This window comes from Tripterygium wilfordii, chromosome 21, assembly GCF_013401445.1.
Source record: "Tripterygium wilfordii isolate XIE 37 chromosome 21, ASM1340144v1, whole genome shotgun sequence".
NCBI lineage: Eukaryota > Viridiplantae > Streptophyta > Magnoliopsida > Celastrales > Celastraceae > Tripterygium > Tripterygium wilfordii.
Window position 1 is genome coordinate 16477140 of NC_052252.1, and position 24077 is coordinate 16501216.

At 36.5% G+C, this 24077-nt stretch overlaps 5 protein-coding genes across 7 annotated transcripts; 4 read left to right on the top strand and 1 right to left on the bottom strand.

The window, feature by feature from the left end:
- Positions 1–443: 443 nt before the first annotated feature.
- Positions 444–4656, top strand: LOC119989912 (protein LNK3-like). Of its 2 annotated transcripts, XM_038835679.1 has the most exons (7): positions 444–654; positions 1422–1495; positions 1589–1802; positions 2271–2523; positions 2990–3106; positions 3199–3341; positions 3845–4656. In XM_038835679.1, exons 2-7 carry the CDS (start codon positions 1432–1434, stop codon positions 4170–4172), a joined length of 1119 nt encoding a protein of 372 aa, XP_038691607.1. In that variant the 5' UTR covers positions 444–654; positions 1422–1431; the 3' UTR covers positions 4173–4656. The 2 variants fall into 2 exon arrangements, with proteins under 2 accessions (XP_038691607.1, XP_038691606.1); XM_038835678.1 differs by having other exon boundaries at positions 445–654; positions 1422–1802.
- A 410-nt stretch (positions 4657–5066) lies between these two features.
- LOC119990074 (protein MIZU-KUSSEI 1-like) lies at positions 5067–6313 on the top strand. Its single transcript, XM_038835891.1, has one exon. The coding sequence runs from the start codon at positions 5356–5358 to the stop codon at positions 6145–6147; it is 792 nt and encodes a 263-aa protein (XP_038691819.1). The 5' UTR covers positions 5067–5355; the 3' UTR covers positions 6148–6313.
- A 423-nt stretch (positions 6314–6736) lies between these two features.
- Positions 6737–11064, top strand: LOC119989265 (pentatricopeptide repeat-containing protein At1g80270, mitochondrial-like). The gene is made up of 3 exons (XM_038834685.1): positions 6737–6872; positions 7009–7552; positions 9594–11064. The coding sequence occupies exons 1-3, from the start codon at positions 6838–6840 to the stop codon at positions 10839–10841; spliced, it is 1827 nt and encodes a 608-aa protein (XP_038690613.1). The 5' UTR covers positions 6737–6837; the 3' UTR covers positions 10842–11064.
- Positions 11065–11204: 140 nt separating this feature from the next.
- LOC119989266 (pentatricopeptide repeat-containing protein At1g80270, mitochondrial-like) lies at positions 11205–15705 on the top strand. 2 transcript variants are annotated; one of them, XM_038834687.1, is made up of 4 exons: positions 11205–11920; positions 12069–12609; positions 14312–14385; positions 14467–15705. In XM_038834687.1, exons 1-4 carry the CDS (start codon positions 11886–11888, stop codon positions 15557–15559), a joined length of 1743 nt encoding a protein of 580 aa, XP_038690615.1. In that variant the 5' UTR covers positions 11205–11885; the 3' UTR covers positions 15560–15705. The 2 variants fall into 2 exon arrangements, with proteins under 2 accessions (XP_038690615.1, XP_038690614.1); XM_038834686.1 differs by having other exon boundaries at positions 11206–11920; positions 14312–15704.
- Positions 15706–15818: 113 nt separating this feature from the next.
- LOC119988015 (protein CUP-SHAPED COTYLEDON 1-like) lies at positions 15819–18510 on the bottom strand. Its single transcript, XM_038832926.1, has 4 exons — positions 18384–18510; positions 17493–17944; positions 17058–17207; positions 15819–16151 (listed from the first exon to the last, which is right to left on the bottom strand). Exons 1-4 carry the CDS (start codon positions 18508–18510, stop codon positions 15819–15821), a joined length of 1062 nt encoding a protein of 353 aa, XP_038688854.1.
- Between the last annotated feature and the right edge of the window lie 5567 nt (positions 18511–24077).

Here is a 24077-nt window from a genome sequence, read left to right on the forward strand (position 1 = left end):
CTTGACGTTTTATTGAGATGGGTCCAGACTCGAACTTTTTTTTTGTGTCTATCCAAATTTGTTGGTATGAATATATCCACGTGTACACCAAACCCAACATGTATTCCATCACAAGTGGCCATTTGCCACGTCATATAAACTGACAAGATAGTCCACCTTGCTTACAATGATTTTGTGGAGAAAGAAGGGTATTTGTGGAAGACAGCCCATAAACTCATGGCAGGCCCCAGCCATTCATCATAACACACCTGGTCTCATGGCAATGCAAAGCAGGATCTGTTTTGTCAAATGTGGGACCCTTCACTACACGTGGAACAACGAGATTGCAGATTTAGATGGAGAGCTCTCAGCCACTACTCTCACAACCACTTCTGGACCACGAATCCTTACACTTGCTTGCTGCTTCTCTTTTGACTCGTTTTATTATTCTTTTTATATAAAAAATTATAAAAGAAAGTCTGCAGCTTTGTAAAAACAGTGCCGTCCTTTGTTTCTTGGTTATAGCTAAACCTCTGTAATCTTCCTCAAACATAGAAACCTGAAAAACCCATTAAAGTCTCGATCATCTATAGGTGATTCCGTTATCTGGGTTGCTTTAGTTCTTTGAATCTGAAATTGGGTAACACTTATCTTTACCAGCCAACTCTGCTCCAGGTTTGCTTCATGAATTCTCCTTCTTTTGACTTTTCTTTTTTTTTTTGGAATCTGGAGTAGATTATTCTGAAAGAAAGATGTATATTTTTTGGGATTTTATTATGCTTTGTTTGTATATGTTACTAATTTTATGATTAATATTGTTTGGATCATGATTAGATCTGGCTTGATATAGGCTAGTTTTCTTTTGCTTGGGATTTCTTAGCTACCAACCTCAGAATAATATACTCTCTCAAATAGAGATCTTTGGTTCGCTGTCTAATTAATCTGATTCTGGGTGCCGCCTTCTCGATCTGATCTTCAAATACTTTGTCCATTTTTTCATAAAATAACTTGTATAGTAGTAACTTCTTCTTGGAAAAAATGATTTGTGGGTTATTTTTGTGAAAATTTTTGATGCTCCTCGATTATTCCCTTTGCTGACCTGTAAAATTTTTGGTCTTGTCAACCCTTACCACTTTTTATATCAGCTTAATCTTGGTAGTGCCACAATTTCGTGTTTTAGCTTTGATAGATAATGCCTATGAGAATGGCACTATCTATTTTGCTGCACATTTGTGTAAAGTTGTTCGTGTTAATCTAACCTATGATACTTGTTGGTCTTGAAATGTTTTGCTTTTAGATCATTTTGGTTTGCAATCTTAATTTAGTCTGTGGGAGAAACAATTGTTTTTGCCTATGGGTTTGGGTTGAACTATCCTTTATGTATTTCTGCTATTTCAATATCAAGTTCTAACACTTTCCATACTTTCTTTTTTTTTTTTCAGATTAGATCTTATGGACTGCTATTTCAGGAGTGTTATTGATGATTTTGTTGTCCCCAAGGACCAAGGAATATCAGATAGGCTTCCATCACCACACTGTTTTTTGAATTGGGGAATAAGGGCTCCTGAAAGTTATGGGTTAGCTAATAAATGTTTTCTTATGGATGCAAGTTTGTCTCAAAGAGAAATGAACCCCAGTGGTGAAGTATTATGTGATGAGGATAGGATGGATGCTTCGATTCGTGGTAACAAACAGTCTAGCAGTTTGAGTCTCTGTGAAGGTTCAGTTGATGACATCTTCCACCAGACCACAACTTCACGTGATCGGCCGGACTGCCAGCTTGATGACCTGGTTGAGATTGATACGATGGATGACATTTTCTTGTACAGCGTACCTTCTGGGATATTATTCTTGCTTTATTGCATCTAGGCTATCATGTAGCTTCTAAGATACTCTGGCTTATCATATTGATTAGCCCCAAGCTCAGGTTTCCCATGGAAATTGGATGCTCCAATATTTATGTTGTATCACGGTTCATAAGAATCTGTCACTGAAATTGGGGCCACTGCAGAACCTGGCAGCCATCATCAAGAAGGGTAATAAAAGAACTAGAAACCCTATGCTTCAAATAGGTCTTGCAGGGTTACTGTTTCCATAGCTTGACTGGTTTTAGATGATAGTTTTGTACCATAAATTCTATAGATAAAAAGAATAGAGCCATTCAATATTCATGGCCATGGGCTGCCAAATTCTCCCTACATCTTAGCAATTTAGTGTTTGTATTTAAGTTCTCTTTTATGCTATTCGTGTCCGTTTGTTTGACATTCCACCTCTTTTTGTTGCCTTTGCAGGGATTCTTTTCTTGAAGATCTACCTCGGACTGAAAATCCTTGGAAATCATTTTGTCTTTCACCTGAGTCAGAGTGCAACTCAATGCTAGTTGATAGTCTTTCGAAAGACATGATTTTAGATTCACAAAGTTTTTCAAGTGATGAACGTAGTATTGGAAGCTCCAAGTATCTCAGAACACATGATTTTTCTTCAGCGGTGGATTGGAAGAGAGAAGCCAATGCTTCACAGTTTTTGCCTTGCACGACAATAGAGGTGTTATTTTTCATGTGTTAATTCCATCTAGTCATGCACTTTTGCTTCATTTCAGTAATGTAGGTAAATAAATTCTTGAAATGAAGATAAATTTTAACGATTCTCTTACTACACTCTTTTGTGAATTGTCAACATAATTGTGATTCATCTCGGGTAGATATTACCTGCTCTATCAGACTATGACTACTATTTTGGTTGAGTTTTGGTATTATTTTGGCATGATTTATACACCATTAATTTTTTTGTTCTTTACAGATTCTGAGACTTTGCATGTTTATTGACCTCTTCCTTACATTCGGGGAGTCGGAATGGATGCCACTAAGCCTTACTGCTTAGTGGTGCCATTAAGACACACTGTTTGGTCGTTTTCTATACTACCTCTACTTGTATTTTGCTTGCAGTGCAAAGTTCGATTTTCATCTTCTAAACATGCAAGGTTAACTAATCATGGTGATTTTTATTTCAGGCGTCACAGATCAACACCTCGCTCCCCTCTGAGCAGAACAGCATTGATGAATGTGTGGACAAGGAGACATCAGTTGAGGAATCTGTGTTGCAGGAGCTTGAAATGGTGATGACACAGGTGAATCTTCTAATAATGTCAACCTAACAATACACAAGCACATTATCTTGTCATCATCTCTGATATGATTTTCTCTTATTTGATTTGACTAGTTGACTGATAAGACACGAATATGCTTTCGTGATGCCTTCTATCGACTAGCAAATAACACGGAAAAACATACAGTGGGACAGAAACAAATTGAAGACATCTCTCTGGAAATTCCTCCATTGATGGGTCGTACTGAGAAAGAGAGGTGTGTCTTCTATATTTGACTTGTGCCTATGACATATTTTTGGTGGCCTTCATCGATTTCTCTTAGTCCTGCTTACCTTCAGCGTATAATCTGGGTGACATTGTCATTGGAACGTCATTCCCAACAATTCAAGGGAGCCAAGTGTTTTTGAGTTTTAGGCTTTTAGCTGTAAATTTATATGGTATCTAGTATACCAAATACCAGATGGGCCAGCGTGTACGTAATTTAAACAAAAGGTTGCCACTCTGACATTCATTTTCTCCCTACACTGCCACAGAAAACTACCCCTTAAATTTGTGTTTGTTGAACGGAGTAGCTTCTTGATTTATGGACTGATCAAAAGAAGCTTTCTAGATTCAGGATTTATTGCTTTTCATCGTTTTTACATTCTGCACCAGCTTTTAACTAGGCACATCACACTGCCATTGATATGGCATTGTCCTTTTCTTTGTTGCTTTTGTGAGTAATGTTCTCTAGGATTAAACATCTTTATCACTATTTAGGTTTGGAAGAAAGAAAGCAACAGAGTCAGAGACCAACATCATCGACAGAACCATCGCAAGCCTCTTGTTTGGTAATATGCAAATGTTCGTAGAAGATTCTCCAGTGGAGAAGACAGCAAATGCTGGCCAAGAGGCTACCAGAGTGACAGGAACACCAAACCATATTCTGCATCAGCGCTACCCTATATATACGGGCGATGCTGAAGTCCCAATACATGGTCATGGACACCTACAAGCAGCGGTTGATCATTGCAGAGATGTCTCTGAAATCCCTCCAGATAACAAGATGGACAAAGTTTACGATACTGGTGTTCGGATTCATGACTAGGAAGAGAGTGTGCTTCCAGAAGTTTGACAGTTTCTGAATCATGTTTGTATTTGAATATGTATATATTATATATGTCTTGAGTAGATGATGAGAACCCAAGAATGTGGCTTAAGAATGCATATAATCGGGCTCGTCGATATAAGTTGAAGATGGATCGAGCCCAGTCAAGTCAGGAAATTCATGGACCCGAGGCCCAGCAGGAGGAATCTGGAATTAACTTGGAAGGCACGGCTGAATAGGTTTTGTCTCAAGGAAGTTGATATATCTTATAATTCTACTAGAGTTTCCTATTTCTATTATATATAGTTTACTTTATGCAGTAAGGTTATTTATTAGGAAGAGTTTACGAGACTAATTCTATTAGTAGTAGGAGATAGTTTGGTTTGTAAAACTTATAAATACCCGTTCATAGTAGGGTAGTGGTTATGAATTATTCAATAACAAAAAACACTGAGAATTCGTTCTCACCAATTTCCTATCGTCTTACGCTGAGTTTGGCTTAGGAAGAATTATTGGGTTTCTTAGGTTTCATCGGTAGAACTTGACTTGCTGCAGCAAGACAGCTCAGTTTTGACCTTTGATGATATAAGAAAATGTTTATAAGCAGGGAGTGAATGACCTCTAGCTCAGGTGAATTGTTGACTTCCTCTGTCTAAATTATATTTCATCATATCAGAAAGTCAATCTTCAACTCTTGACATTTTCCACCATGTTTTACAATCTTTTGATTATTTTACAATCTGTCGTTTAATTATAATCAGTTGATTCCTGGGCTTGGTAATAGAATATCTAATAACAAATGCACGGTTTTATCTGTTTAGAAGTTAAAGAAACAAAAAAAAACAGAATCCAGATTATGTCTTATATGTTCTTATGTCCATCAAAAGCTCAGAATCAGTTGCGAGTACAACAAAGCCTTCAGATAATCAAAACTGATGTAATTAAACGATTTAATTATCTATATTTAGCCGACGGAATTGAAGCCATAACCCAATATTAAACCATGTCAGTAAAGATAAAAAGGAGTCATCTTGCACAAAATACACACACTAACCTCCACCTCAAGACGTGCAAGCCACAAACTTCCTCCTCATATACACATATATCCGCGCACGCACAGCATGCCATCCACAGCAAACATGATGATGATCATTGAGTTATTTTAACAAATACCTGTTGCTCGATGAATACTAATCTTAAGCCTGCAAAGCCACCAAGTCTGCCAATCACAAAACCTCCGTCTTTCAAGATGTCAGCTGCCCCACAACCGCCGCCGACGCCTCCCTCAAATGCAAGCCCGACCTCCACCGATCCCCTCCCTACCTACGCTCTTCAACAACCATCAAACAAAGGGAAAAACCCATCAAAATCCACCAAACTCTTCCGTCGGTTCCGCGCGGTTTTCCGGTCATTCCCAATCATGACCCCGGCATGCAAAATCCCCGTCTCCCTCAACGGAAGCCGCCTCCACGACGGCCACATCCACGGAGGGACTAGAATAACCGGAACCCTATTCGGGCACCGGAAAGCTAGAATTAACTTAGCTATCCAAGAAACCCCAAGGTCTCTCCCAATTTTAGTACTAGAACTGGCAATTCCGACAGGAAAACTGCTCCAAGATATGGGAATGGGGCTCGTTAGGATTGCGTTGGAATGCGAGAAGAAGCCGGCGGAGAAGATCAAGATCATTGATGAGCCAATTTGGACAATGTATTGCAATGGTAGGAAATCCGGGTACGGCGTGAAGAGGGAACCAACCGACGAAGATTTGATGGTGATGCAATTGCTTCACGCGGTGTCAATGGGTGCTGGTGTGGTGCCAAACAATGGAGAAGAGCATCAGGATGGAGAGTTGGCGTATATGCGTGCGAGCTTTGAGCGGGTGACTGGGTCTAAGGATTCAGAGACGTATTACATGTTGAATCCCGATGGGAACTGTGGCCCTGAACTCAGCATTTTCTTCGTCAGGATTTGATCAAGTTCTAGCGCAAGCATGTACGCATTGAATTGCTACGAATAAATGATTGGTGTGCATGTCATGAGCCAGGAAAAAAATAGAGGAGAAGAAAAGAACGAGTTCAATGTGACAATTCTACTAGTGAAAATTAAGGGATGTGAAATTCATTAATTTACATGTTGTATGTACGTAAAGGAGTTGCTAGAAATATAAACAGTAATTATGCCATATTAACGTCCCAGTTATCTAATTCCATTTTAGTGTATTGATTTGGAATGTTTGAATATTCGGTAATAATATTTATGTCATATAAGCGGGTTGACAATCCGAAATAGTAAAATTTTGTCCGAGTTATCTAATATCATTTTAGGTTAATGACTTGAAATGTTTGGACATTTTTGTAACGAAAATAGAACATGACTTTCTCTATCATTTAGGTGATGATATGTTTTATTAACCTTTTGACAATATGTGTGGTATGTTGTTGATGTTTTTTTATTAGATAACAAACTGGGCCGTCAGAATTGTTAGTGGGCCGGGCCCTGATTGTAAGCCTTGTTCGCATCTTTTAAATGAGTTCTGATTTTTAACAAATTCCGACCCAGCCCTATTTTGTTCATCCTCATCTCTCACGCCCCTATACTCTGGTTACTGAAGCTCCGTCCAAGAAGGGTTTAAGGGTTTATCGACAATCTATCATCGCCATCGATGTGGTCTCTTCGTCTATCTTCTAATGCTCTTAGGTTAGTGTATGTATATGTGTTTGGGGATTTGTAATTTTGTGTTTATTTTTTGGGGCTTTCAATGCGAAATATTTCTTGTGAACATTTACAGTTTGGGAAATCATGAATGCGAATTTTCGTGATTGCGAATTTGCAGGAAACATGGCCAATGCATTGGGATTTATAGGGTTTTCTCTGCTAAGGTTGAAGCGCTAAGTAATGTTTTTGGTCTAGAAACTAGCAATTGCAGCCCTAAAAATTTGGTTTCGAGAAAATGGATTTCACAAAAGCAGGTCTATTTTCCATCTGTTGCTGATGAGTTCTTTGTGGGGACTCGGAGTCTCTGTTCGCACGCCAACGCAAGTGTTGGTGATAATGACGACACAGCGAGTCGGTTTGCAGAGCTAGGGGCCCCAGCTAGGGCTGAGATTGATGAAGAAAGTGATGCTGAGGAAATAGATAGAGAGGAACCACTTTGGGAGTTGGATTTTGTGAATGATACTGAAAAGCGTGCGAGTGTCGAGATGTCTGAAAAGAATGATCTGCAAGATCTATTGGATGCCATTGTGAAAGCTCGGGGCGATATCTCCGAAGTTGTCAATAAATGGGTGCAGGAGGGAAATAGTTTGAGCCAGATTGCAACTCCTATGACCATACTCATTCCCCTTCGTAAGCGGCGGATGTATGGGAAAGCGTTAAAGGTGCCTAATAATGATCTTTTGCTTCCATGTGGTTCCTTATGGACTTTGTATATTCACTTGTATTGTATTGTGGATGAGTTCTTCTCTGCTGATGTTTATGTGCGTATAGAAAATTTTACCTTGATCATCGCTTCTGTGATTCAAAGATTAAGGTGTTGGCACCTTTTGACTATTTGTCCATTATCTATTGCGTTCCACTACAGAAAGTTGCTTCTCATCGTTGTTGGATACTGTTATCTTCCTTACACTCCAGGCATTTACCAAATTTTGGATTTCGGATAGATATATTTAAATGCGCTAGTGCATTATAGATGTCTTTCTTTCTAATTTTTCACTTGGTTGGAGGGAGGACCTTAGCATAGTGGTAAATTTGCTGTATTGCAACCCAGTTATCCGAAGTGCAAACCATAGAAACAGTTTCCTTGCATTCACAGTGAGAAACTCTTTTTAGCATGTACATTAGCTGATTAGCATTTGTTAGTCATGATAATAATTCTGACAACCAGGACTATTGCTGATATATATATATATATATATATATTTTCGAAATCATTGGCGAGAGTTTCATAAGGGTTGTCAAACTTTTTGAGATCCTTGTGAGACAAGGTAATTTGATAAAGTTGGATTAGATATGGATCATATGGTAATGGCTAGCTATGGAATGCTAGATGGTGCAGGTGCAATGGAAAATCTAAAATGGTGTGTCCCTTGAGAAGTAAGATACAGCGAGACCGAAAGGCCGCTTGAACACTAATTTCATATCGTCCAATTCTGTTAGCCGGAAAAACAGTTTTTGGCTTTTTGCCTTCCAAATTCGGTATCTAAAAAACAACGGTAAGGTCTTGTGTGGTGGTCAAATGTGTATTACTTTGTGAAACTCAAGTTGTGGCAAGTATATTGTTGAACTGTTATGTGTTAATTTCTTCTGTATTTAGTTATTACATTATCTTTTCTTGAACAGTTATTGTTTCACGACATTTTGTAGATGTTTAAGTGGCTTGTTTGTGGTTGACATTTTAGAGTTAATTGAATGCAGTGGTTTTGAAGGGATGGGTACTTCTTTATTTGTCCCCAACCATTGTGCTCCCTTTTAGCCTTAAATCTGTTTTCAGTGCGCTTGATTTAGAAAGTTAGATTTCATTATTTCTTCTTCTTCTCTTTTTTTGAATGTAAAATTGGCTCATCTTTCTTTAAAAGAGAAAAAAGGAAGAAGATGTTAGTCTTTTTGATACTGATTAATTATGGAGGGATTTACTTCTTCTCCTTGCCCAAGCCCTCTGTTAGTTTATTGAATGATTTATGCCCAATCTCTCTTTGTATTTGAATGACACCGATTCTTTAGGAATATGCTTCTTTCTTCAGCATTCAGATTACATATTGGTTGAACATGATTTTTGGAGCTTCGTAATCTTTTGTCAGAGAGTTTTATATATGCTTGTCTTTGCTTCTAGCTAATGCTGATCTACTGTCATTGGTATTACAATATGTAGTCCTTCTAATGTCTGTATCTAGTGATTCCACATGATTTTTATATGAAACCTAATTATTGCTGGTTCTCAGTTAGACAAAGCTAGGTTCAAATCATATCAGAAGTCGTCATGTGCAAAATGGTGCTGTAATAGAAAATAGTTTGTGATAAATAATCTCATGAGTTGATGGGGCAATAGGTCCTTGTGGGTACCAGTCAATGTGGTTTAAGTACTCAGCAATCCAAAAGTCCGGGTAGAAAGAAGTACTTTGGGTTTTGTATGGTTGAAATCATAAAGTGGTATTGCAAAGTCCATTTGTTGTGAGTTCATCTAATCTGAGTTGGTCATCTTATGTACTTTTTGATACCAGGTCTTGGTGTCAATACATTTACTAGTTCCTGTTTTCAATCTTGCAGAACTATGTTCCTACTTCTTTTGTAGTTGCTCCAATAGTAGAAATACACTATTTTTACAGTTCATTGTATCTCTCTCTATTTATGTGTGCGTTTGGCTGCCTCCAGTGAAATGCGAACCTAATAATGGTTTATTTCTCTTCCCTTCTTGTGTTGCAGTTCTCAGAGCTGTTGGAAGGAAGTAAGCAATATAATTTTAAAGAACAAGATTATGCTTCTCGTCTTGATTTGATTGCCAAATTACGAACTCTCCAACAGGCAGAGAAGTATATTGAGCGGATTCCAGAGTCCTTTAGGGGAGAATTAGTGTACAGAATTCTGTTAATTAACTGTGTTCGTGCTCTTGATAGGAAGAAAGCAGAGGCAGTTTTCAACAGAATGAGGGAGTTGAAGTTGCCAATCACCATTCATTGTTTTAATCAGATGATTATTATGTATAAGAGGCTTGACAGGATAAAGATTGCTGATATCTTACTGTTGATGGAGAAGGAAAATGTCAAACCTTCTGCACTTACTTACAAGATCTTAATTGACACTAAAGGGGAGTTTGGTGATATCATGGGAATGGAACAGTTGGTTGAGGCCATGAAGGCTGCAGGTATTGAACCTGACGCGTATACTATATCTATGTTGGCTAAGCACTACGTTAAAGCAGGGTTTGAAGATAAAGCAGAAAGTCTTTTAAAGGAAGTTGAAGAAAGAAACTTGAAGGGAAATGAAAGTGAACGAAAATCACTGCTTCTTCTCTATGCTTTTCTTGGAAAGGCTGATGAAGTTGGTACAATATGGAATAATTGCAAATTGGATCCCAAGATAGCTGAATGTCATACTGCTATAGACGCTTGGGGTAGATTAGGCAAAGTAGAGGAAGCAGAAGCAGTTTTTGAAATGATGCTTGAGAAATGGACGAAAATCTCCTCTAGGCATTACTCGATACTTTTAAATGTCTATGTCAACCATAAACTACTCAGTAAAGGGGAGGAATTAGTAAAGCGAATGTCAGACAGCGGGTGTCGACTAGGCCCTTTAACTTGGCATGCATTAGTGAGGCTTTATGTTGAAGCTGGTCTGCTAGCAAAAGCAGATTCGATTTTACAGAAGGCAACTCAACAAAACCAGACGAAGCCTTTGTTCAAAACTTGTTTGCTTCTCATGGAGGAGTATGCAAAGCAAGGTGATGTTCATAACACTGAGAAATTGTTCGACAAAGTGAGGCAGTATGGGTACGGTGGACGTATGAAGCCATTCGAGGTTCTCATTCAGGCTTACATCAACTCAAAAACTCCAGCCTATGGTTTTCGAGAGAGGTTGATGGCAGATAATATTTTCCCTAACAAAAGACTCTCAGCTCAGATGGTGCGAGTGGATGCATTCAGGAAGAACGCAGCGTCAGATTTGCTTGACTGACAAGGTAGTTTACTGCTACAAGTTGATTTATTATTATCGCAAAGAAATTTACACAGTTGATGATTTCTTTTTCTATATTATTCACTATGTAATTCTTAGCGTTAAAAGACAATTAAAAAACTGATGCAACAATCAAAGAACTGGGGAGTTTAAGAACCTAGTTTGAGGTTGGATCGATATGTTTTTTCTGGCTTCTGGTAGTGAAATTAAACCATGTCTTCCACCCCTCTTGCGCCTGCAAAAGATTAGAGTTTGAAGCATCTTCTTTAAACAACTGAACTTCTTTTTCCTGAGTTGTCACATATCCCGGCTGCGACCACAGATTCATGGCAGTGACTTTCTCATTCAATTTCTCTGTGAATTGAATATTATTGCTTTGCACCTCCAATGTAGCTGCTGTTCTTGCACTGTCGGTATCATTAATACCTACGAATTCCTGCGGTATTGTTTGTAAACTCAAGATGGGGATCGTGTTTCGCAAATACTGTCCCTTCTTCATTCTTGTTCTCCACACGAAAAACAACATAATCGTTTCCCTGTAATAAAAGATAATCCAAGTAGCAGCCACAGTAAAAGAAAATGCATGTATGCGTGGGGTTAAGGATTCAGAGACGTATTACATGTTGAATCCAGACGGGAACAATGGCCCTGAACTCAGCATTTTCTTCGTCAGGCTTTGATTAAGTTTCAGCGCAAACATGGACACATTGAACTGCTGGTCAGGAAGAAGGATGAAGAGAGAAGGTCATGACGATTGACGTTGAAAAAAAAAATGATTACTTGTGTAGTAAATTACTAAATTGTTGTTGAATTTTTATTAGAGAACGAATTGTTAGTGGGCTGGGCCCTGATGGTAAGGCTTGTTCCCATCGTTTAAATAAGTTGATTTTCAACAAAATCCGACCCAGCCCTGTTTTGTTCATCCTGATCTCTCTAGCCTTGTACGGATGATCCCTCCAAGAAAGGGTTTAAGGCTTCAAGGCTTCAAGCTCCATTTCTTCGACTCTAAAGCTAGGGTTTATCGACAATCTATCACCACCATCCATGTGGACTCTTCGTCGAGCTTCTAATTCTTTTAGGCTAGTGTGTGTGTATATGTACATATACGTGTTTGTGGATTTGTAAATTTGTGTTTATTTATCGGGGCTGTCAATGCGAAATATTGCTAGTGAACTTTTGCAGTTTGGGAAATCATGAATGCGAATTTTCTTGCTTTTGAATTTGCAGGAAACATGGCCAATGCATTGGGATTTCTAGGGGTTTCTCTGCTAAGGTTGAAGCAATAAGTAATGATTTTGATCGCGGAACTAGCAATTGCAGCACTAAAAATTTGGTTTCTAGAAAATGGATTTCACAAAAGCAGGTCTATTTTCCATCTGTTTCTGATGAGTTCTTTGTGGGGACTCGGAGTCTCTGTTCGCACGCCAGTGCAAGTGTTGGTGATGACGACGGCACAGAGAGTCGGTTTGCAGAGCTAGGGGAATCAGCTACGGCTGAGATTGATGAAAAAAGTAATGCTGAGGACATAGACAGGGAGGAACCACTTTGGGACTTGGATTTTGTGAATGATACTGAAAAGCGTGCGAGTGGTGAGATGTCTGAAAAGAAGGCTCTGCAAGATCTATTGGATGCCATTGTGAAAGCTCGGGGCGATATCTCCGAAGTTGTCAATAAATGGGTGCAGGAGGGAAATAATTTGGGCCTTGCAACTCCTATGACCATACTCATTCCCCTTCGTAAGCAGCGGATGCTTAGGAAAGCGTTACAGGTGCTTAATAATGATCTATTGCTTCCATGTGGTTCCTTATGGACTTTGTATATTCACTTGTGTTGTATTGTAGATAAGTTCTTCACTTGGTTATAGGGTGGATCTTAGCATAGTGGTAAACTTGCTTTTTTGCAACCTAGTTATCCGAAGTGCAAACCATAGAAACAGTTTTCTTGCACTAACAATTAGAAACTTTTTTTATGCATGTACATTAGCTGATTAGTTATGATAATAATTCTGACAACCAGGATAATCGCTGTTCTTTTCTTTTTCTTTTTTTATAATTTTTTAAATCATTGGGGAGAGTTTCATAAGGGTTTGTCAAACTTTTGAAATCCCTATGTGAAAAGGTGATTTGATAAAGTTGGGTTAGATATGGTAACCATGGAATGCCAGATGGTGCAGGTGCGATGGAAAATATAAAATGGTGTGTCCCTTGAGAAGTAAGATACAGTGAGGCCGAAAGGCTGCTCGAACACTAATTGCTTATCTTCCCATTATGTTAGCTGAAAATTATGATTGCCTTCCAAATTCGGTAACTAGAAAACAGCGGTAAGGTCTTGTGTGGTGATCAAATCTGTATTACTTTGTGAAACTCGAGTTGTGGCAAGTATGTTGTCGAATTGTTATGTGTCATTTTCTTCTGTAGTCAGTTATTACATTACCTTTTCATGAACAGTTAGTTATTGTTTTACCACATTTTGTAGATGTTTTAAGTGGCTTGTTCCTTGTTGACATTTTAGAGTGAATTGAATCCAGTGGTTTTTGAAGGGGATGGGTACTTCTTTATTTGTCCCACAATCATTGTGCTGTCTTTTAGCATTAAATCAGTTTTCAGTGCACTATATTTAGAAAGTTAGATGTCATTGTTTTTGAATGTAAAATTGTCTCATCTTTCTTTAAAAGAGAAAAAAGGAAGATGTTAATCTTTTTTTATGCGGATTAATTATGGAGGGACTAACTTCTTCTTCTTGCCCGAGCCTTCTGTTAGTTTATTGAATGATTTATGCCCAATGACTTTTTGTAATTGAATCACACTGATTAGGAATCTGCTTCTTTCTTCAACGTTTAGATTACATATCTTTTGTCAGAGTTTTATATATGCTGGTCTTTGTTTCTATGCGGATTTACAGTCATTGATATTACCATATGTAGTCCTTGAGTCCTTCTAATGTCTGTATGTAGTGGTCTCATCTGACTGAAATGATTTTTATATGAAACCTATTTATTGCGGGTTCTCAGTTGGACAAAGCTAGATTCAAATCACTTCAGAAGTCGTCATTTACAAAATGGCGCTGTAAAAGAAATAGTTTGTGATAAGCAATCTCATGAGTTGCATCATTGGTGGGATAATAGGTCATTGTGAGTACCAGTCAATGTGGTTTAAGTACTCGGCATCCAAAAGTCCTGGTGAAAAGAAGTACTTTGGGTTTTGTATTACAAAGTCCATTTGTTGTGACTTCATCTAATCTGAGTTGGTTGTCTTACGTACTTTTTGATAGCAGGTCTTGGTTTCAATACATTTACCAGTTACTGTTTTCAATCTTACAAAACTATGTTCATACTTCTTTTGTAGTTGCTCTAATTGTAGAAGCACATTATTTTTACAGTTCATTGTCTCTCTCTCTCTCTCTTTGTGTGTGTTTGGCTGCCTAATGTGAACCTACTAATGATTTTTTTTCCTTCCCTTATTGTGTTGCAGTTCTTAGAGCTGTTGGAAGGAAGTAAGCAATATAATTTTAAAGAACACGATTATGCTTCTTGTCTTGATTTGATTGCCAAATTACGGACTCTTCATCAGGCAGAGAAATATATTGAGCGGATTCCAGAGTCCTTTAGAGGAGAATTAGTGTACAGAACCCTGTTAGTTAACTGTGTTCGTGCTATTGATAGGAAGAAAGCAGAGGCAGTTTTCAACAGAATGAAGGAGTTGAAGTTGCCAAACAGCATTCATTGTTTTAATCAGATGATTATTCTCTATAGGAGGCTTGACAGGATAAGGATAGCTGATATCTTACAGTTGATGGAGAAGGAAAATGTCGAGCCTTCTGTACTTACTTACAAGCTCTTAATAGAAACTAAAGGGGAGTCTGGTGATATCAAGGGAATGGAACAGTTGGTTGAGGCCATGAAGGCTGCAGGCATTGAACCTGACGCAGGTACTATAGCTATATTGGCTAAGTACTACGTTAAAGCAGGGCTTAAAGATAGAGCAGAAAGTCTTTCACAGGAAGTTGAAGAAAGAAACCTGAAGGGAAATGAAAGTGAACGCAAAGCACTGCTTCTTTTCTATGCTTCTCTTGGAAAGGCTGATGAAGTTGGCAAAATATGGGATAATTGCAAATTGGAACCCAAGATAGATGAATTTCATGTTGCTATAGAAGCATGGGGTAGAATGGGCAAAATAGAGGAAGCAGAAGCAGTTTTTGAAATGATGCTTGAGAAATGGACGAAAATCTCCTCTAGGCATTACTCAATACTTTTAAATGTCTATGTCAACCATAAGCTACTCAGTAAAGGGCAGGAATTAATAAAGCGGATGTCAGACAGCGGGTGTCGACTAGGCCGTTTAACTTGGCATGCATTAGTGAGGCTTAATGTTGAAGCTGGTCTGGTAGCGAAAGCTGATTCGATTTTACAGAAGGCAACTCAACGAAACCAGATGAAGCCTTTGTTCAAAACTTGTTTGTTTCTCATGGAGCAGTATGCAAAGCAAGGTGATGTTCATAACACACAGAAGTTGTTCGACAAAATGAGGCAGTATGGGTACGGTGGACGTATTAAGCCATTCGAGGTTCTCATTCAGGCTTACGTAAACTCAAAAACTCCTGCCTATGGTTTCCGAGAGAGGTTGAAGGCAGACAATCTTTTCCCTAACAAAACACTCTCAGCTCAGTTAGCGCGAGTAGATGCATTTAGGGAGAATGCAGCGTCTGATCTGCTCGACTGACAAGGTAGTTTATTGCTACAAGTTGATTTATTATTGTCGAAAAGAAATTTGCACAGTTAAGTAGACACTGATTTATTTTTGTACATTATTCACTAAGAAACCTAGAGTGCGTTTGGTTTACTTGTTTTCTAAGCGTTTTTTGTTTTCATTTTCTAAAATGAAAATAGAAAATGCTCCTAAAAACATGTTTGGTTGAGCATTTTAGAAAACATGGAAAGGGAAAAGGACCAGAAAATAGAAAACATAAAAAAGTCGTTTTCTAAAATAGAAAACACGGGAGAATAAAGACACGGAATTCTCCGCCAAATTCTTTCCATCTTCGTCTCCGAAAACATGAAATATGGTGATCTCTGTCGTCAATTGTGGCATCATCGGCAATCATTGAAATTTCACTAGCAGATGCATCTGATGTCAAACCAAATGATCGGAGCAGATCAGTTGATTTTGAGATGGTTTTGAAGGGAGAGAAGGGAAGTGGGTTTTGAGAATGACTTGGCCTTTTGCTTTTGCTGTTATTTTTGGAAGAGAAAATCGTCAAACACTTTGCGTGCAAGATTGCCATTGTTGTAGCCATAGCTACTGCTATCGATGACTGTTATTTACAGAAGCTTAAAAGAGGGAGAAGAAGAAGTGTGGGAAATGTGTGTTATCTGGGCACAAAATCAGGACATGTGAGATAATTTATATCTCATATCATGACACTCACAACGTGTATTGTAGTTATAATTTTCTTAGGGTTGGGTTCTTGTTTATGTTTGACCCTCTGATAGTGCAGAGCTTTGCTCTGCTTCCATGGCTGCCCTTTGTTTTCTTTATTGTGTTCGAGATTCTTCTTGTCTTCTCTGGAGTTTTCTTTTACTTGGATTGAGCTTTGCCATTGGGATTGGGCTTTGCCATTGGACTAAAGCTTATTTGGTTTATTTCTTTCGAGCCTAGTTTCATGGGCTATCTCTATTCAAGTTAAATGGCTTAATCAAGCCACAACTAGTGTTAATATTTTATTTACACTGAAAAGGCTTTGATGTGGGTATAAACAATGTTCAGGTGGAGGACCAATTTTTCTGCCCATTTTATGTTTTAGAAAACAATTTTTCAGTATTTCAAACCAAACATGTTTTTTATCTTAGAAAATAGAAATAGAAAACATAAGATAGAAAACAGAGATAGAAAAAGAAAACATGAAAATAGAAAACAAACCAAACGCACTCTTAATAAATTGAACTGATAGAACAATCAAAGAACTGGGGAGTTTAAGAACCTAGTTTGAGGTTGGATCAGTTTTTGTTTCTGGCAACACAATTTTCATCTGGTATTGAACCACGTCTCCCACCCCTCTTGTGCCTGCAAAAGATCAAGGTTTGAAGCATCTTCTTTAAGCAACTGAACTTCTTTTACCTGAGTTCTCATCCCGGTTTCGACCGCAGATCCAAGCAAACCATCAATGGCAGTAAAGACTTTCTCATTCAATCTCTGTGAATTGAATATTATTGCTTTGCACCTCCAATGTGACCGCTGCAGGTATTGCAGGGTTGGTGTCATGAATACCTGCATTATCAATGTTCCTCAACTCGCGATGGGGATTGTGTTTTGCAAGTACTATCCCTTCTTCATTCTTGTTCTCCACTCGACAAACAACATAATCGTTTCCCTGTAACAAGAGATAATCCACGTACTAATCAAAGTAAAAGAACATGTATATACATACATATATAGAAAAAGATGCAATAATTGGAGATATGGTCCCCTCTGGAGTACCTTTACGGCTATTCCACCCTCTCCTCACGTTTTTGTTTCAGGAAATTATTCCGCCACCCCCATTCAAACTCATAACCTCTTTAGTTTGAGAGAGTCGAGTACCCAACCTCCACGAGGTCGTAGGTTCAAGTGGAGGAGACGGGATGATTTCTTTCTTTTTTTTTATAATAAAATATACAAGCAGAGAATCACCGAGAGAGTGTTCATGCATAACCCAATTGTCATTATTCCCTTGAGTTCCTTTCTTGGCTTTATACGTAAACAATCCGTCCTTGCCAATGAACCTCTTCTTGTCATAAACCCTTGAATGTTTCTGGCCTTTCCACACACCGTACCCAGTTTCTCTATTACAGCGTGAACTCTTCCCAGTCTTCTTCTCCAATTTTGTGAAGAAATAGCGAATCTTGCTGCTTCTATCTTGTTCGAACACATTCCTCCATCGCTCTTCCTTGTCGTAAAGATCACATTCTATGATGGTATTCAAGGGAGGGAGTGGTAAACCCTTCACCTTTTTTTGCAAATACTGCAGGATTAGCTCTTGCTTTGTAGGTTGAAAGTGAAATCCTGGCGCTAATTTCCTCGGAACCCTAGAAGTATTACTCATGGTGAGGAGAATTAAGCAACCAAAACCTGAAAACAAAGGTGATATTAAAGTTGCAATGCAACAAGAGAGTATATATATATATATATATATATATATATATATATATATATAGACACACACACACACACACTAGGACAAGACATAGGTTTTTTCGATTGTTAATGTGAGAAGCTATTTAAATAGCTTCTTAGATGTTTGTTTGAACACTAATACGATATGGATTTATATTTAGTTATTTAATATGTTTATATAAACGCAATACCAATCATTATAAACATCTATAGCTATAAATTAATATTTTTATATATATGGAACTTTTTGGATTAGTGATTTGGGATACATATATTGGTGATAATATGATCTGGACCTACTATTTTTTTTATTTTATAATCTTTTATTTATATGATCTAGTGATGGACATTAGTTACAATGTTACACACACACATATATATCGGCAATCCTCACATGTAAACCACAATTGTGAATCAAGTCTGTAAACTTGTTTTTCAATTATAAATGTAATGGGTTCCACAATAAATGTATGGTCCCTACTTTTGTTGGATTTATTATCATTATTGGATTTCGTGTTCATAATTTTAGTTCATGTATTAGAAAATTTTTATATATGTATAAGCTGGGGTTTTTAGTGGGCTTTTTTTTTTTGTACAAATTGGCATCGCACAACATTAAATTTTCTTGTACCAATATTATTTAATAAAATTTAACAAATTAATAAAATCTAAAAAAAATCGGCATTGTAATGAAGTTTTATACAATGGTTATATTGTAATATAATTTTAAATGGCAACATTAATCCTAAGAAGCATGAGTATCTCAGAAGGCATTCATGTGTGTGGTATCTTATAGAGGTCTTGAGTTCGAGTTTTTCCCATCCATTTCCCTTGTATTAAAAAAAAATGGCAACAATCCTGAAAACATAATTAAATTAAACTTACAATGCTTGAACAAGACACATCTTTTGTCGCTTAATAATGTAAGAAGCTATTTGTAGGGAAATTAATAGGCTTATAGGTTTGTTTGAACAGTAATACAATATGGGATATTATATATTAACACAATCTTAATCCTAATCCTTATAAACATGCATAGCTCTGTAAATTAATAATTTTTAAATGTATCTATACTATATATTGCACTTATTGGATGTGAAAGTCGGTACTTAGATTTAGTGATGTGGCATGCATCTATTGGTGATACTATGATGTTGACCTACTGATTTTTTTTATATATTTTACATTCTTTTATTTATATGACCTAGTGATAGATGGTCGTTACATTGTCAAAACTTACACCTGTTAAGGATCGACCTTTGTGTAAAGACTTGTCTACTATGTACAATATTGCAGTGATATAAAAGTTGTTTGCATCGAGATCAATTACGAGTAGTTCAGATGATATTTATTTTTGTGATTTACGAGTAGTTCAGATGACATTCATTTTTTTGATATCTCATAGAGATCTTGAATTCGAGCCTCTCCACCCTTTCCCCCGTATTCAGTATTCATATAAAAAAAAGTTGTCTGAATGACCCATATCTTGTCAACAACTCATTCATAAAAGGCCTTGCTGTATGTATCATATATGTTTATCCAACCAATGTGGGACATTGTTCTTAACACTCTCCCGCACTTGTTTGGGAACTGGGTTATGTCAGACCTAACAATGGAATAGGATACTAATTTATTTTTATTTATAAAATACTAGGTATGCAACCATGAACAATATTTACTCATTTTCTTTCTCCACTGGAACATTGAAAGCTCACTTGAAACAGAAACAAGTTCTCCGCTTAAAAGAATAGAGAATATGAGGCTTGAGTGCATACGGTGTTTCAGTGATATTTAATTGAAATGGACCCGTGAACCCTCCGATTTCTGATTCAACTAGTTCGACCAACCGGTATATCGGTTGACTGGTAAAATTACCTTAAATTAGAAATTATTTTATGTTAAATTGTTAATTGTTAATGTATGAGTATAACATGTTATTAATTATATTGATTTATTAGTTATTATTAACTACTTAAGTTAAGTAGTTAACAAGTAGAACACTAAAACATATAAACAATGATGTAACAAATAATAAAAAAAATTAAAAAACTAAAAACTAAATTAATTAAATCGGTCGGCCAGTCAAACCGGTTGAACCGCTTGCCAATGGCCTCACCAGTATGGTTCAAAATCCGACATTTAAAACATTGATGTTTACTCATTTTCTTTCTCCACCAAAATACTGGAAGCCCACTTGATACAGAAACAAGTGGAAGCTATCTGATTACTATTATTAGTCACATGTCCAGTATTCCAATTTATTATGGTCATGTCAACAAATTGTGAGTTTTTTTTTTTTAAAAGACCCACAGGCCACGCACACGCTAAGCCATCCCCGAGGGGCATGAAGGCCACCACAGCGGATGAAAAATTACTCAAATCTCAAACCCTCTGGTGAGAATGGAACCCTGGATCTCAAGATTTTAGGCAGACAACCTGACCAACCAGGCTACCTCCCATTATCAACAAATTGTGAGTTCAATGAATGAGTACTACAGTACTACTCCTAACTGGGTTATGATTAAGATTACAAATAATATGGTAAATTTGCTTTTGGTTATTAATTATATGGAAGTCAATTTCTCAATTGTTTTGGAAAGGTTTTTAATTAGGTAAATCACACTTGTAATCAAGTGTGCTTTGCGTCACTGAACTGCATCAGTTGGTATAACAGTAGTGTTAGGTAGCCTATATAGTAGTAGTCCATGGGAGCCTAGTTCTCTTAAACGAAATTTTAAAACGTTTTAACTCTCAAAATACATGTTAGATTTTTAAAAAATTTACATATTCAGAATTAGCGCATAAAACTCTCTCTAACAAGATCCATTGCCGATTAGTTTTATCGAGTAAATCTTAATTTCATTGTTTTTTTCAATGGAATTTTTTAATTCCATTGTTTTTTCAATAGAATTTCAAAAAAAAAAATGAATTCAGAACTAAAACAATGAATTCTAGACCATGCTTTAAAAAACAATGGAATCTATATTAAAACAATAAATTTTGGACAATGAATTATGGAATAAAAGAGTGGAAATAAAACTATTTCATTAACTAAATCAATGAAATAAACATGTTGGGCTCCTATGGACGATCAAATTGATGGATTAATTGTCATTTTTGTTTCAAACAAGTTTTGGAGTTATTGATTAAGACTTGTTGTTGCGACCTAGTCAATTTGTTAGTGGGCATTCAATCATGGGTCACCATATGTCTGATTAAATGCCTCACTGAACTGCATCTTCCATGGGTATAAGAAGTTTCAACTCTATTGACTATTGATCACTGGGTTTACTGCACCAACGACCAACCACCAACCTAGCTTCCATTTTTTCAGAAGAGAACAAAACATAATTTTCTGTGGTACCGTGAGGATACTTCCACAATGGAAGACTTAGACTTAGATTCGATTGTTAATGTAAGAAGCTATTTGTACGAAAATTGATAGACTTAGATGTTCGTTTGAACACTAATACGATATGGATTTATATTTAGTTATTTAATATGTTTATATAAACGCAATACCAATCATTATAAATATCTATAGCTATAAATTAATATTTATATATATGGAACTTACTGGCTTAGTGATTTGGGATACATATATTGGTTATAATATGATCTAGACCTACTATTTTTCTTTTATATTTTATAATATTTTATTTATATGACCTAGTGATGGACGTTAGTTACAATGTTACGCACACATATATATCAGCAATCCTCGATCACATGTAAACCACAATTCTGAATAAAGTCTGTGAACTTTTTTTCAACTATAGATATGGTGGGTCCCACAATAAATATGTGGCCTCCACTTTTGTTGTGATTTATTATCACTATTGGATTTCGTGTTCATACTTTTAGTTCACGTGGGAGAAAAATCTTTCATATATATATATATATATATATATATATATAGGGTTTTTATTGGGCTTTTTTTTTTTGTACAAATTGGCATCGCACAACATTAAATTTTCTTGTACCAATATTATTTAATAAAATTTAACAAATTAATGAAATCTAAAAAAAATCGGCATTCTAATGACGTTTTATACATTGTAATATCATTTTAAATGGCAACAATCTTGAGAAGCACGAGTATATATCTCAGATGATATTCATATGTGTGATATCTCATAGAGGTTTTGAGTTCGAGTTTCTCCCATCCATTTCCTTTGTATTAAAAAAAATGGCAACAATCCTAAAAACATAATTAAATTAAACTTACAGTTATTAATGTAAGAAGCTATTTGTACGGAAATTAATAGGCTTATATGTTTGTTTGAACACTAATGCAATATGGGATATTATATATGAACACAATCCTAATCCTTATAAACATGCATAGCTCTGTAAATTAATAATTTTTAAATGTATGTATACTATATATTGCACTTATTGGTTTTGAAAGTCGGTACTTAGATTAGTGATGTGGCATGCATCTATGGGTGATACTATGATCTAGACCTACTGATTTTTTTTTTTTTATATTTTACATTCTTTTTTTTATATGACCTAGTGATACATGGTAGTTACATTGTTAAGGATCCACCCTTGTGTAAAGACTTGTATACTATGTACAATATTGCAGTGATATAAAACTCATTTCCATTGAGAATCACAAGTAGCTCAGAAGATATTCATTTGTGTGATATCTCATAGAGATTTTGAATTTGAGCCTTTCCACCCTTTCCCTTGTATTGATAAAAAAAAAATTGTATGAATGATCCAAATCTTGTCAATAGCTCATTCATAAAAGGCCTTGTTGTATGTATGATATAGACTTATCCAATCAATGTGGGACATTGTTCTTAACACTCTCCCGCACTTGTTTGGAAACTGAGTTATGTCAGACCTAACAATGGAATATGATGCTAATTTATCTTTATTTATAAAATACTAGGTATGCAGCCATGAACAATATTTACTCATTTTCTTTCTCCACCGGAATATTGAAAGCTCACTTGATACAGAAACAAGTTCTCTACTAAAAAAAGAATAATGCTTGAGACCCCCAAAAAGTGACCCCCAAAAGACCCCCATTTAATGTGAAGTGTTAGATATGAAGTGGGCCCTACATGTTTGTTTTTAATCAATGATTATTTTAATGCCACATAGATTTGGGGGACTTTTAGGGGTTTCTAGCATTGTCTTTAAGAAAAAAATAGAGAATATGAGGCTTGAGTGCATACGGTGTTTCAGTGATATTTAATTGAAATGGACGGTGAACCCTCCGATTTCTGATTCAACTGGTTCGACCAGTCGGTATACCGGTTGACTTGTATAATTACCTCAAATTGGAAATTATTTTATGTTAAATTGTTAATTGTTAATGTATGAGTATAACATGTTATTAATTATATTGATTTATTAGTTATTATTAGCTACTTAAGTTAAGTAGTTAACAAGTAGCACACTAAAAGATATAAACAATGTTGTAACAAATAAAATCTAAAAACTAAATTAATTAAATCGGTGGGCCAATCAAACCAGTTGAACCGCTTGCCAATGGCCTCACCAGTATCGTTCAAAATCCGACATTTAAAACATTGATGTTTACTCATTTTCTTTATCCACCGAAATACTGAAAGCCCACTTGATACAGAAACAAGTGGAAGCTATCTGATTACTATTATTAGTCATATGTCCAGTATTCCAGTTTATTATGGTCAAGTCAACAAATTGTAAGTTTTTTTTTTAAAGACCCATAGGCCACACACATGCTAAGCCATGCTCGATAGGCATGAAGGTCACCATAGCGAATGAAAAACTACTCAAATCCTAAACCTCCCTGATGAGAATGGAACCCTAGGCCTCAAGGTTTTGGGAAGACAACCTGACCAACTAGGCTACCTCCCATTCTCAACAAATTGTGAGTTCAATGAATGAGTACTACAGTACTACTCCTAACTGGGTTACGATTAAGATCACTAATAATATAGTTCATTTGCTTTTGGTTATTAATTATATGGAAGTCAACTTCTCAATTGTTTTGGAAAGGTTTTTAATTAGGTAAATCACACTTGTAATCAAGTGTACTTTGCGTCACTGAATTGCATCAGTTGGTCTAACAGTAGTGTTAGGTAGC

Coding starts and splice junctions, on each gene's coding strand:
- LOC119989912 (XM_038835678.1), top strand. CDS start 1,432: ATGGACTGCTATTTCAGGAGTGTTATTGATGATTTTGTTGTCCCCAAG. Junction 1,803..2,270: donor ACGATGGATGACATTTTCTT/GTACAGCGTACC, acceptor TTGCCTTTGCAG/GGATTCTTTTCTTGAAGATC. Junction 3,342..3,844: donor GGTCGTACTGAGAAAGAGAG/GTGTGTCTTCTA, acceptor ATCACTATTTAG/GTTTGGAAGAAAGAAAGCAA.
- LOC119990074 (XM_038835891.1), top strand. CDS start 5,356: ATGAATACTAATCTTAAGCCTGCAAAGCCACCAAGTCTGCCAATCACA.
- LOC119989265 (XM_038834685.1), top strand. CDS start 6,838: ATGTGGTCTCTTCGTCTATCTTCTAATGCTCTTAG. Junction 6,873..7,008: donor CTATCTTCTAATGCTCTTAG/GTTAGTGTATGT, acceptor GCGAATTTGCAG/GAAACATGGCCAATGCATTG. Junction 7,553..9,593: donor TGTATGGGAAAGCGTTAAAG/GTGCCTAATAAT, acceptor CTTGTGTTGCAG/TTCTCAGAGCTGTTGGAAGG.
- LOC119989266 (XM_038834686.1), top strand. CDS start 11,886: ATGTGGACTCTTCGTCGAGCTTCTAATTCTTTTAG. Junction 11,921..12,068: donor CGAGCTTCTAATTCTTTTAG/GCTAGTGTGTGT, acceptor TTGAATTTGCAG/GAAACATGGCCAATGCATTG. Junction 12,610..14,311: donor TGCTTAGGAAAGCGTTACAG/GTGCTTAATAAT, acceptor ATTGTGTTGCAG/TTCTTAGAGCTGTTGGAAGG.
- LOC119988015 (XM_038832926.1), bottom strand. CDS start 18,510: ATGAACACGAAATCCAATAATGATAATAAATCCAACAAAAGTAGGGAC. Junction 17,208..17,492: donor CTCTCGGTGATTCTCTGCTT/GTATATTTTATT, acceptor CTCTTGTTACAG/GGAAACGATTATGTTGTTTG. Junction 16,152..17,057: donor CTGCAGCGGTCACATTGGAG/GTGCAAAGCAAT, acceptor TGTAAATAACAG/TCATCGATAGCAGTAGCTAT.